Source organism: Pseudochaenichthys georgianus, chromosome 3 (assembly GCF_902827115.2).
Source record: "Pseudochaenichthys georgianus chromosome 3, fPseGeo1.2, whole genome shotgun sequence".
In the NCBI taxonomy this organism is placed as follows: Eukaryota; Metazoa; Chordata; class Actinopteri; order Perciformes; family Channichthyidae; genus Pseudochaenichthys; species Pseudochaenichthys georgianus.
In genome coordinates this window covers 10,665,731-10,678,444 of record NC_047505.1, presented here as the reverse complement: position 1 = coordinate 10,678,444, position 12,714 = coordinate 10,665,731, and the positions used below count along the sequence as shown (strand labels likewise).

The following is a 12,714-nucleotide window of genomic DNA, read 5'->3' as shown; positions in this document are numbered from 1 at the left end:
GTCTGCGCTGCCTGTGCTATATGACAAATGCCGTGGGGAAGTTGAAAGAGATGTGGCTTCAGCTGACTACTTTGCCACCACAACGGACCTATGGTCTAGCCCAGGGGTGCCCAACCAGTCGATCGCGATCGCGGGCAGATTCCCAGTCGATCGCGAGATGTGTCTAAAAATAGAACAACAATATTCTGTTTTATCGTTAATGTCCTGTAACATAATCTTCCTGTGCCAGAATAGTGCACTTGAACGCATCAAAGCTTTCTGATTGGCCGGAGTGACCCCGTGGGCACTATTTTGCTGACGTTGTCCGTGGCAACAGGAGTGACAGTCCGCACACACACAAGACCGCAATTATGGCAGAAGCAAAAAAGCCCAAAATATATCATTTTCACTCCGAGTGGGAGGATGATTATTTTTGTATCTATTCAATTCAAAGTCCACCTGTCTCATCTGCAATGCGAGCTTGGCTTTATCGAAGAAGGGTCATTTAGGAGCGGCATTTCAAAACAGTGCACAAACGCTACGAGACGGAATTCCCTCCTAATTCTGCCCTACGCTCCCAAAAGGGGAGGGGCCTGAGAGGACAGTTAAATGCACAGCAGTCCATTTCCACCAGGCCCAACAACAAGAGCAAGGCTGCTACCATAGCATCTTATCGGGTCAGTCACGTTCTTGCGAAACACATGAAGTATTTCAAAGACGGCGAAGTTGTGAAGGAAGCATTCCTGGAGGCTGCCGACGCGCTTTTGGGGACAGTAAAAATAACAGAAGCATTTCAACAGGTTTTTGATATAATAAAAACTCAAGTTAGATACCGTTATTAATCAGCTGTAAGTTTTAGTTTGTTTGAACTTATTCATGATAATTATTGCACAAAATGGTATAAGAATGCAAACATTAAGATCTGTTCTGTTTAAATTGATTATAGTCTATTATCAATTCAGGTTAAGAAACTAGTGTTGCTTGCATCCTATTTTAAAGGCATTTATTTGTATACTCTAATAAAATGCAACAAAAAAAGGGTTTGATTCTATTCATTTTGTCTTTTTTATTGCACTTTGGCAGCAGATTCCTGTGTAGCTTCAGATCTGAGTTGTCTTATTAGTAAGCCTAATTTATACTTTTGTAGCAACACTATTTTTATATAATGGCAAAGAAAGGGTTCAGAGTATTTTCTTTTTTCCCTGTGTCATATGTGGCAGCACTGCCACAAGTTCCTCTTCAGAGAGGGTCTTCTGTCCAGGTGGCAATATCGTCACCTGCCTGCGCTCATCTCTGAAACCAGACCATGTCAACAGGCTGGTGTTTCTTGCAAAATATCTTTAAGAGATGACATGAGCAGCCCTACCAGCATGTGCCATGGTGGCCAAAACATTTTTATTTGGTCTTAAATTGTAGTTCAACATTTATTTCCTGTTACTTCTGGACCATGACGGTTGGCCAGCCTTCAACGTTTAACTGGGTGGAATATGTTGAATATGTTTTACCAACATGTTGGTTATATGTTAAGGAGTTTTCAGTAGGTTGTGACAGTGCACTGCAACATATTTGATTTAATTTATTTTGGTCTAATTTATTTTTATTTATCATATTAATAATATGTTTAGTATGTTTTTGGAAGTGCGCTCCAACATATTTGTTGATCTTGTTTATTGATAAAATATTATTTGTTTTAAAGTTCAATAAATGGTAAATGAATAATCGTCAAAATAATCGTGATATCAATTATTGACCCAAATAATCGTGATTATGATTTTTGCCATAATCGCACAGCCCTACTACGAGCAACCCTTTCAACACATTGTTCAAGGTCATTTGATTTATTTACAAATACAAATAGTCACAAGGGCACCTGCGATATCGCTTTTCTTTTAATCTAATATTTGTTGGGTATGGATCTGCAGCATTCCATTCAACAGCAAAGACTCATTCTGGAGGTCAACACTAACCCTTCTGAAGCAAATTGCTACAAACTATATTAAATTAGGATTGGATAATGATGTACTTTCTCAAATGTCTTCAACTTCCCTACTTAATGAGATTTTAGGACACCGTCTCACGCTTAGCCATCAAAGTCAAGTTCCTCTCCAACGCAGACGTACCTCTCTGAGTGCTGGGGATCACAGCAGCAGGTACAGTCACTTACAGTAAGTGATCTGACGGACCCTCCCTTAGCAGCTTCAAAAGCCCTTTCACAGGATTGGAGCAGTGCAGATAATAATGACATCGATCCCAACAGAGAGAGGAGAAAGACACCTACTGTAAGTGACATCTTTATACCTATACAAGCCTGGCTGATGGATGGCTGCTTGTCAACATACCGTCCCATGACAGATAACGCAGATGGCTCTGCTTCCGTCTTGTCTTTTCTCAGTGTGCTGCCTGTCCTGTGTGTAAATCTCTCTCTGCGTGACATGGTTCATGCCAGAATATGTATGTATCTTTGGCCTAAAGGTACAACATGTAGAGCTGAAGCAAAATCAGTTTACGTGTTAAATGGTGTGGCTCTGGAGTAGCTTTCAAAAGTCTGAGAAAATAACTGATGATGTCATTGGACCAGCTTCAAATTTTAACAGCAGGTCTTTGTTATAAAACTTTGGGCATAAAGAATGCATGAGAGCAACATCATTTGACTGGTGGTGAATACAGATTCTGAGGATTTCACAAGTCGGATCATAACACATGAAGAACACTGTTCATATTTGTATCTACAACGATCCCTAATGCGATGGTCGGTTAGGAAAACAGTTAACACAATGTCATTTGAGATTGAATATTGGCATTGATGTGATGACATTGATAGCAATAGCGGAGCAATGGCCATTCGGTCCAATAGTGGATGAGTGGCTGACACTTAAACAGGGATTTCCTTGGCTTGTCAGTGTGTTATATTTCAATGCAGCAGGCAAACAAAATGGTGTCTGATCCATAGACGTCTGATCCCACCCACATACTCCACCCAGAATTCCAGCTCCTACCTTCTGGTAGAAGATCCAGGGCTCCCAAGAGCAGGCTGAACCGCTATAAGCACTCATTCCTACCTATGTCGATTAAGCTGTTAAATGTAGTCAAATATAATGAAATGTACTTTTTAAATGTTGGCCATGAGGGGTAGTGCAATAGGTCGCCATTGTCAGTATGTGCGTCAGTGTATTGTGTTTGTTCAAACGGTGCATGACTGATGATATGTGTATGTCTCTTAATGTCCACTATGTTTGTATATGTACATGTATGCGGAACTGCAGGATGGAGTCCAGAACAAATGTCCTTACGGGGACAATAAAGTATATCGTATCGTATCGTATCACACTGACCGGGTCCCATCATTTACGCTTTCAATCTCTCTGTGGACGGCCTGCAGATTTTTTCTATGTGAAGTAAAGAAAATTCTTGTTTTGTTGTCTGACTTTCAAACATGACTCAGCAGCTTTTAGGCAGGATAACAAAATCGTTCTTCTTTGTTTTCACCAGAAACGAGGCTGGCCTTAATTTGTTCACGCAGTGACGTAGCACTCCTCTCATCCATTTACCAGGCAGGCAGCATTATGGGAAGTGTAGTTAACGGTCTTTGTGGAGCTCGACACATACAATGTGACAAAGTGAAGATACTTCGGCTTCTACGTTTCACCCTTTTCTATTCCCTAGTATCTGCGTCTGGAGCAAATGCCACTATCTTTTCTTCCTCATATCTCATAGTTCACTCCTGCTAAGATACAGCAGCATGACATGCAGCCACTGATCAAGCGTCTACATTCATGGCCACCTCTGTCTGCCATATCACATGATATTCATGAGAACACTTTTGCCCAAAACATTATGCAGCCATCCCATTGGGCAGATCGCTGCTCGGAGACACAACAACACACAGATGGTTTCCCTTTCCCCTCATCACTATGTTTAGATTGGAATTAGCTGCCGCACCTCATCAATGATGCAGCGAGGCAGCCTCTGTCTCCTCATCTGCATGCTGATCCTCTCCCTTTGAAACCAGCCATGTGGTTGGAGAGGCTTTTTACTCAGCATGGTAGAGGACATCATGACTCCTCTTATATTGCATAATGCATCACGGTTCTTTTGTGAGATACACATCTAATCACATGTGTAGGTATATAAATTAAGATTTTTCAGATGATATTAAATTAGTTACAAGTTGCCCCCTGATAGTTCCTAAATTGACCACCTCTATGGTTAAGGCATTGTTAAAGTTAGGGAAATAGGGGAGAAAAGACCCTCAGCCTTCCATCTGCCGTGTCAGATGTTCTGTACACCGTCAGTTAAACCTGAGTGTCCAGTGTTACGAATCACACAAGGCTCAGGACCAAGAACGCACAACGGCAGGGACAAGGTAACACTGTACGGCTTTTAGTCAAGAGATTAATAACATATTCAAAGTAAATGCTCACTTGGGGGATACAAAAACACTCAAAAACTCAATCAATGGATACTTAGGTCTGGGGAGATTTGGTATGACAAACACACTGGCACGGAGACGCAGACCATATGCACACAAGCTAAGGTAAAGACTATCAGGGCGTGGTCGACAATCACAGAGGCGGGAAACACACAAAGCCAGGTTATCAGTTTACCAATACTCATGATAATAGGTAACACAACTATAAAGGTAACATAGCAACTTGAGTTCAAATCTTAACGATGTGCCCAGGGTCGACAGGTTTGTCCTTTTGTCAGGGCCATAGATTCAAATTCTATTTAACTCATCTCGTCGTTTCTCCCACCATTTTTTTATACAAGCATAAAACAAACATGCATGCGTGAATACAAAAACAAGGAGCAATGCTTGGGGCTGATTCTTCATTTTCACCGGAAAGGGAGCGGGGCCATCATTTTGCCAGGCAGTAACGTGGTGGCAATGACTATAGAGAAAAACAGATAAAGGATCAATAAGTCAGGCAAAGACTAACATATTCCACTAAACACCCTCTACCTGCACTCTCTTTGGGCATTGAGAGGGGGGATGGAAGGTTAACAAGGGCCATGCATTTTGGTCATATGCTAACAAGAGGGATGGCACCCCCCCCCCCTCACCTACTGGCTCTGCGTGTAAGTGAATCTGATTCACTGTAATGGTGCAGACAAAGACAGAAACCCTCTCCATGGGGACGTGGAGATAGATATGTAGCTTATTTCCAGTGGCGAGCCGTGACTTTCATACCTAGGCCCTCTGACCCCCTCAATCTTGAAAATGACTCGGTTAATAATTTCGCAACCATATTCACCATCATGAACGAACTTATGCTAATTAGCTACGTCCGCCTTGCTTGACCCGTTGTTATAACACACATGCATAAACTTCACAGCGGGTGGAACTTTTCATAAAGTCCGCGAAAACAAAGCCCACCCATTTAGGGGGAAGGTATGATTGGTCAATTGTACCGTCAGTTGACATTACTCTCTCATTGAGATACCCTAGCTGGCCCTTTGTGAATTTATAGCAGGACCACCAATCAGCTCCTATCTTGACCTCGCAGAGACGGCCAAAGGAGCTTCTTTCATTTAACCCTTCACATTCCAACATAAACTGAACAGGCAGATTCAAAGGATTTATGTCTTTGGAAATGTTATTTTAAATACAATTAAATGAAGTTATTTTGGTAAAACTAATGAAAAATGTAACGAATTTCTTATATATATATATATATATATTTTTTTTTTTAATGTTTTCAAATATTTTTTTTTAGAATATCTTAGGCCACTGCTTATTTCTTTGTGGCTCATACATCCATCCCAACCTCGATAAATATGAGTGTGATCCTCTTTTTGAAAAACTCCCAGTTGGTCGATTATGCATAAGAACTGTGAAATTAGCCCCTTTTGTTTGGTTCTTGCATTTCTCTTTAAACGTGTGAATTGGCTCCATTATACAAAAAGAAAAATCGGGCTAATCCTTACATCCCTCTCTGCCTGCCTCCACCCGTCCTCGCTCTCGCTGGATTTCCTCTGTTTTTCTGTCTTGCTGTGGGGGAAACAAAGGGAACAAAAGAGCGAGAGGAGACAGTAAGCTTCCCATCCACTGTAGTGAGTGCTGGAGTGGGAGCTCTCAATGGAGTGCTGAGCAGACTGCGTGGACTGGTGGTGCTCTGAGAACTAGGCCAGAGGACTGTTGACAGCACTCCAGAGTCCAGAGTCAGGACCAGATGAAACGGAGGATTACTGGAAGAAAAGGGGAAACATTTGTCAATATTTGGCTCAGGTTTGGGGATAAGGGATTATTATTGGAAAGACGGAAGGGTCCCTGTACACTGTGGGATTTAAGACTGGGATCAAGTGCAGGGGAAATCACAGTTTGCCTACTCCCATTTAAATAAACATTCAAACATGAATTTGATCAGATTATATTTGAAGGAGGAGTCAGTTCAAGTACCTGTCAATGCAAATAAATTGTCCCAAAATTGCACACTAAATAAAAATGTCCGACTTCCTGTTGGCTTTACAATACATCTGCATGACACTTTGTTTTTTAGGTATCTGCTCCGACTATGTTGGTGTTCAGGACTTTTGTTATCACCACACATGTACAAAGCACATTGCCATTCATTATATGTGTACAAGGAGCCGTTGGCAGCTACTATGTAGAGTCCTGGGGGTCAAGTGCCTTGTTTAAAGCCACACTGTGCAATAGGTAAAGGTGCATTTCACCATTTCGTCTTTTATGTGCCGGTTTAGCTGCGGCAAAATCTGGACAATCCTTTTGGTAATCGTCCACAGTGCTCAGATTCTGATATGCATGAAAACAAGGGAGGCTAAAAAGGTTTTTATTAGTAACGTCCTCGCAGGGAGGAATCTTGTTTTGTGTGTATACAGTATGCGTCTGTGTGCGTGAGAGGTAATCATGCATGGCCTGCTGACCTTTTTTCTTGACACAGGAAGTGGTGATGTAATAGTGCACAATCCCAAAGCTTTTTCTCACACTCTCTGTGTCCCGCACTGTGTCTCTCCCACACTGCTGTGTTTGCCCCCCAGCCACCGTGTATTCCCAGTTCTACAGTCGTGCGAGCGCAGTGGTTATGGTGGCCGTCGTTCAGCTCCCTGGTCGAGACAAACACAACCATAGACACATGTATGGAGTTTAAAGCAAGGAGGCTGAGGACCTTGTATAACCTTAAAGGCACGACTGATTTCAGAAGGGTTCAGAAAGTAGATATTTCCCCTTGGACGGACAGGCCCTGTCTTTGGAATAGTATTACCCAATGTCACCATATAGGCCTTTAACCTGTCATCAAAGGAAAATAGAAGTCTCAAATGTACACTAATAGTGTTGTGGTTGCTTTAGTACTGCAAGACTTAGGCCCCGTGTCCACGCAGCTAGTGTCTTGCAGGGGGTTGGGGAATTTGGTGCATTGTTCTGTCACCATAACTCACACTTTGTTGAATGAGCTGCACTGCTCAGTCTGACAGCCGTAGAACACGCGGGCTCATCCCTGTACGAAAGAAACGGGAGCAATGTCGACTAGGCAATGTCTCCCCCCCCTTCAACTCTTCTTCTATCAATAAAGGCACTCTCTGGCCAAATACATATCATACAAAAAGAAAAGAATTGAGCTCTTACATTTTTGTTATGATCATTTATATCTGAACGTTTCTGCAGTGACGTCACAAGCGCTTTGGTGAAAGGTTGCAGAGTTTATTGCAATTATTTTTGACTGATATTGCAATTGATTCACGATATTAGAGGGCATTTTTATTTTGTAAACATTATTCATTCATTCATTAAAGGTGGGATAGGTAAGTTTCAGAAACCGGCTCGAGATACACTTGTTGTTATATTCCATGGAATGCTCTTAACATCCCGATAGCAATGAATATCTCAAGTGCTTTGACAATGAATCCATAAAAACGTCATCTGTGGAAGCCGTAGTACTGTAAAAAGCACGACCAATCATCTGAGCCGGCCCGGCTAAAGTAACTGGATGGCCTACCTGCCTGTCAGCCTTCCATCTGGACACACACTTATCTCGTGCCCTCATTGGTCATGTGCACGTTCGTGTGTATTGGAGGAGGGGCTCTGTGAAGAAGGGGCAGATTTGTTCCGGTTGTGTATTTTCAAATTCTAGCGCACTCGAGCTGGTTTCTCCAAAATTACCCACCCCACCTTTAAGTATTTAGAATACTGTTTGTATGCTGGGACTTCTCTGCAGATAATCAGATATTGTCACACATATTGCGCTTACTGGGAAAATGTTGCACTAGCCCATATTGTGATTTTGATTGAATTTACCAACTGACTAGGTTAACTAGGTGACAGCACCTCACTGATGCATTCTAACACAAGGTGCGTGGGGGAAGACCTGTGTGTAAAGGAAGGGGAATCAATCTCTCTCTCACACTTACACACTTACACACACACACTTACACACACACACACACACACACACACACACACACACACACACACACACACACACACACACACACACACACACACACACACACACACACACACACACACACACACACACACACACACACACACACACACACACACACACACACACACACACACACACACACACACACACACACACACTCAATGTAATGGCTGACACACTAATGAGATGAAAGGCTGCTCCTGTGTGTGTGTGTGTGTGTGTGTGTGTGTGTGTGTGTGTGTGTGTGTGTGTGGACAGGGCGCAGATTTCCGTACCAGGGGGAAATAGGACTGTGATTTCAGACCAAATTAAGCCACATCAAACGGGGCAGATCAAAGCGTGAACAGACCTTACTGTCTGTGGCAGTCTGACATGCCCCCCCCCCATCACTGGCTTCCTTCGCTTTCATTTATCACTATTCCATGCACGTCCTTAAGTTTCCTTTTTTCATATGGACACATTTTCCCGTATCTTACTGTTCCTGTAAGCGCACTTCATCCTGCTATACATTCAACTGCCCACCCCCATGCACACAATTTGCAGCTATTTAACCGGGTTATAGGTTAACCTGGATCGAGTGTAATGTAATGTGTGCTGAGGCCGGGTGTGTTTGATCGAGCAGCCATGCAGTCTACAGGGGGGAGGGTGGGGGAGGGTGGGGGAGCAGCAACCATTAGCTTTGAATTGTGTTAGCAATCCTACTCAGAGCCTTTGATGCTGCCTCATGCCAGTGGCACCAACTGATATCTGTGTGTGTGTGTGTGTGTGTGTGTGTGTGTGTGTGTGCGTGTGCGCGAGCGTGCGTGCGATGGATTAGACTGCTGCATAAGGAGAAGAGGGGTGGCAGCAGTTTGTGGGTATGAAGACAGAGGTTGGGAGCGGGTGAAATAAGGGGGGATGCTGGGTAAGGAGCAGAGAGCGTGTTGGGGGTGTGTGCTTTGTGGAAAGATAATGGGGAATTAAATTGATGACAGAAGCTGACAAGGGTAAAGAGGTGTGTTTAACCTACAGAGGTACAGGAGAGGAGGGGAACAGAGAGTGAGACCTGGAGAAATGTCTGCCTTTTTTTTTTGGGGATTGTTTTTCCTCATCTAAATGAGGAAGCTATTATACAATAGTTTCATATTAGGGTTGGGGGAAAGGATCCAGCAAATGTAGGGGGTTCCGATTCCTTTGTACTTTTCCTGATGAATAATAACATTTATTTAGATTTTGTTCTCAAATTAATTAACTGGGCTTTACATATTATGTCAGAGAAACAATGACGATCACATTTTCTAGAGCTCAGGGGGACCATATGAAATGCCTGTTCATTCTTACGACCCACCCCAATGCAACCCAACATCATCACATGCTCACATTTAAGAGCGTGTAATCAGAGAAGGGACACTTTTATTTCAACACCCCTTCGAGATGTATAGCATTGTTTGTCTGGTATGTTTTTTCTACAAACATGTTCCACTGCCTGACATTGACTTCTCCTTCATGGGGGTCTGCCCCTTCAAGTCCATCCTCAGTTTGTATCTGCGATAGGTTTCTAAGCTTTTACAAAATATTTTAAAAGGTAAACATTTTGAGGTATGACTGGCCCCAAATTGTGGTCATTTGTGTAAGCATGGAGAATATGTCAGCCTTCACAGTGAAAGTGGAAATATATAATAAGAATGAATAATAAAGTATATAAATGGTCCCTTGGTACAGTTCTTGAGTTAGTCAGTCTACTTTGTTCATACATGTCTTAATGAATTCCAAATCAGTGTCATCTTGGTTCTTTCCTAAAATGTTCTGCTCATTTATTGACATTTCTTAATATCTCTCCTTCCTTTCACCTACTGAGTAGTATGGTGTGTTTTTTATCAGTATGTTATATCTGTGGATTGTAATGTGTATTATTGTCTGTGCGTTGCAGTGCTCCTATCCTGTGTGGGAGGACTTCAGCGCCAAGGCCACCAAGCTGCATTCCCAGCTCCGGTAGGTTTCTTTGAAAACATAATAAATACATCTTTGTTTTGATATGTCATCGTACATGGAGTATGTATTGTGTTCTGTACTGATACCAAGTTTCCTTTACATGTATCTAAAGTAATCAGTGTCTTCTGTTACTATAGCACCACGGTTCTGGCTGCTGTAGCCTTCCTGGATGCCTTTCAGAAGGTGGCAGACATGGCTACCAACACCAGAGGTAGGACACCAGCAGTGTGTAGGCTCATCTCAATGGAATATTTCACCTCTTCCTTTCCCTCACGCACGTCCCTTCCTTGCGTCTTAGCTCCGCCTCCGTTAGACGCGAGCGAGAGACACGAGGAAGAGACGCGAGGACAGAGGAGTCCTCAGGTATGAGTTGGGATGTCCTCGTTCACTCCAGCGTCACCATAACAACGCCCTTTACTTCTGGTGCGCGCAGTGTATCACCTGTCACTGGACTCTCCACATCAATCCCTTCAAACCTGGGGTTTAGTTTCTCATTGAAATGACTTCGTCCATCTCTTCCATTCATCTCTTTTATTATAGTTATAATTATAATCACAACAATAATCATAATTGATGGATTCATTTCCTTATGGTATTTGAGCTTGTTTCAGATCAACTTTTGGATTGGATGTTGTTATTTAATTTGTCCAACAGAAGAGACACAGACCTCTAAAATATGTATTAGTTATTTACCCGTATCTGTATACATCCTAAATGTCTGCGTGCTGTGGGTCTCCCACACATGCATCACAGACCACAAGTCAGAACTGTACGTTATTATTTTATAATCAAAACATTATTGTTGAATTTGTAAGTATTTATAGAGTATGATCTCCTCATTCGTTTAAGAGATTTAATATGTTACCCTTAATGAAGCACTTTAAACATTGAATGACTCCTCCTTTAACGGTAAGATCAGCTGCCGTGAGCATAGGCTGTGAAGGCGGGGGCGGGGCTTTGCGAGTAGTGAAAACACTTCCGCGTAGTCTGCTCTCATGTATCCTCGCTCTCATCTCCTCTGGAAGCCTCCTCCCTCACCCCTCCTCGACTCCTCTGTGTGCATTTAAGAGATTGGGACGTCCTTCAACATGGCGTGTCTCGATCGATTTCCGGGTCAAGTCCCGGAGGAGGGGGAGAGAGGAGTCGAGGAGGGACATTGAGATGAACCTTCTGTGTCCGTGCTTGTGTGTCCGTGCGTGTGTGTGTGTGTGTGTGTGTGTGTGTGTGTGTGTGTGTGTGTGTGCCCAAAAAACTAGGATTTGTGTTCATCAGTATGTGCCTTTACCAATGCTGTGTTGTGTGTTGCTCTTCTGAAGCGCCCTCCACATGGCAGCACTATTAGAAATATCATTATGTTGTTGAGATATTATCAACCAGCAACTGATGAAAGTGTTTCCAAGAGCCTCAAGGTACACTTTGTACCAAACCTCAAAGCATTGCACTGCATTGTTTACTGTGATGAATGATAAATGGTGAGAGTATCTCGGAGAGGTCAATACTAGCTATTTGTGTAGCGGGACTTTTTCTAAGTCTTCCCATGGCAATAGAACAACCAGTGTTCTATTGCAGTGTGTTGTATGGCATGGTTTTTAGAGGATATTTGCGGGTAAAATCTTCTGTTTGTTGACAGTTTATGCCTTGCTGTCATATATCTAAAGGTTACTATGTGTGCAGCAAACAAATCAGGGTGTGTTAGTGTATTAAAAGGGAATGCCTCAAAAAACAATGTTTTATGCTCCTAATTAAGTGATAAATACTCATTATAAGAACGGTCCGAGCAACTGACGGTAGAGTGAGAAACATAGTTTAGGGTCAAACAAGCACAAAGGACCATCCTGTTAGAACCTTTTGTGAAGCCTGGGCTGCAGTCGGATAGTTTAAAAATCAGCTCCTAAGTTCTAACTCTATCGTCTATTCCTTGACCTCTGAGTGAAACGTCACGGGGTTAAGGGATAGTGGATAGGAGAATTAAAAAGGACTTAGGAGAAGAGACTGCGGTACTTTAGAGAATCCGAATGCACTTTCACTATCCGACGTGTTTATGATGCGCCAGCGGACGTCATTGTGTGCGTCTGCTGCTGTGGGGAAACTATGGAAACCACAGTTTTCTATACAGCGGACTACAACATGGATGTTTAATAAGAACGAGGGACTACTGTAAACTCATCTAGAGACTCTGCACCGTGCTCTGATGCTGCTGCTTTGCTTTATGAACGTGGACAACAGAGAAGCATATTCTTCATGACCAAAGTTGGAATTGAAATAAAAAAGGACAGTGAAACTTATGCTCGTCACCCTCTCCCTCCGGTCCACATTAATACCAATGATCCCAATACGTTTGATTGTATGAACTAAAGAT

At 42.7% G+C, this 12,714-nt stretch overlaps 1 protein-coding gene across 2 annotated transcripts in view; it reads left to right on the top strand.

Annotated features, from left to right (window-relative positions):
- The window catches only part of LOC117462567 (protein MTSS 2-like), a 102,812-nt gene that overhangs the window by 20,028 nt on the left and 70,070 nt on the right, over positions 1 to 12,714 (top strand). For both annotated transcript variants that reach the window (XM_034104860.2, XM_034104848.2), the window contains exons 2-3: positions 10,294 to 10,355; positions 10,493 to 10,566. In XM_034104860.2, coding sequence (XP_033960751.1) covers positions 10,294 to 10,355; positions 10,493 to 10,566 — 136 coding nt within the window. The remainder of the gene's footprint in view (positions 1 to 10,293; positions 10,356 to 10,492; positions 10,567 to 12,714) is intronic.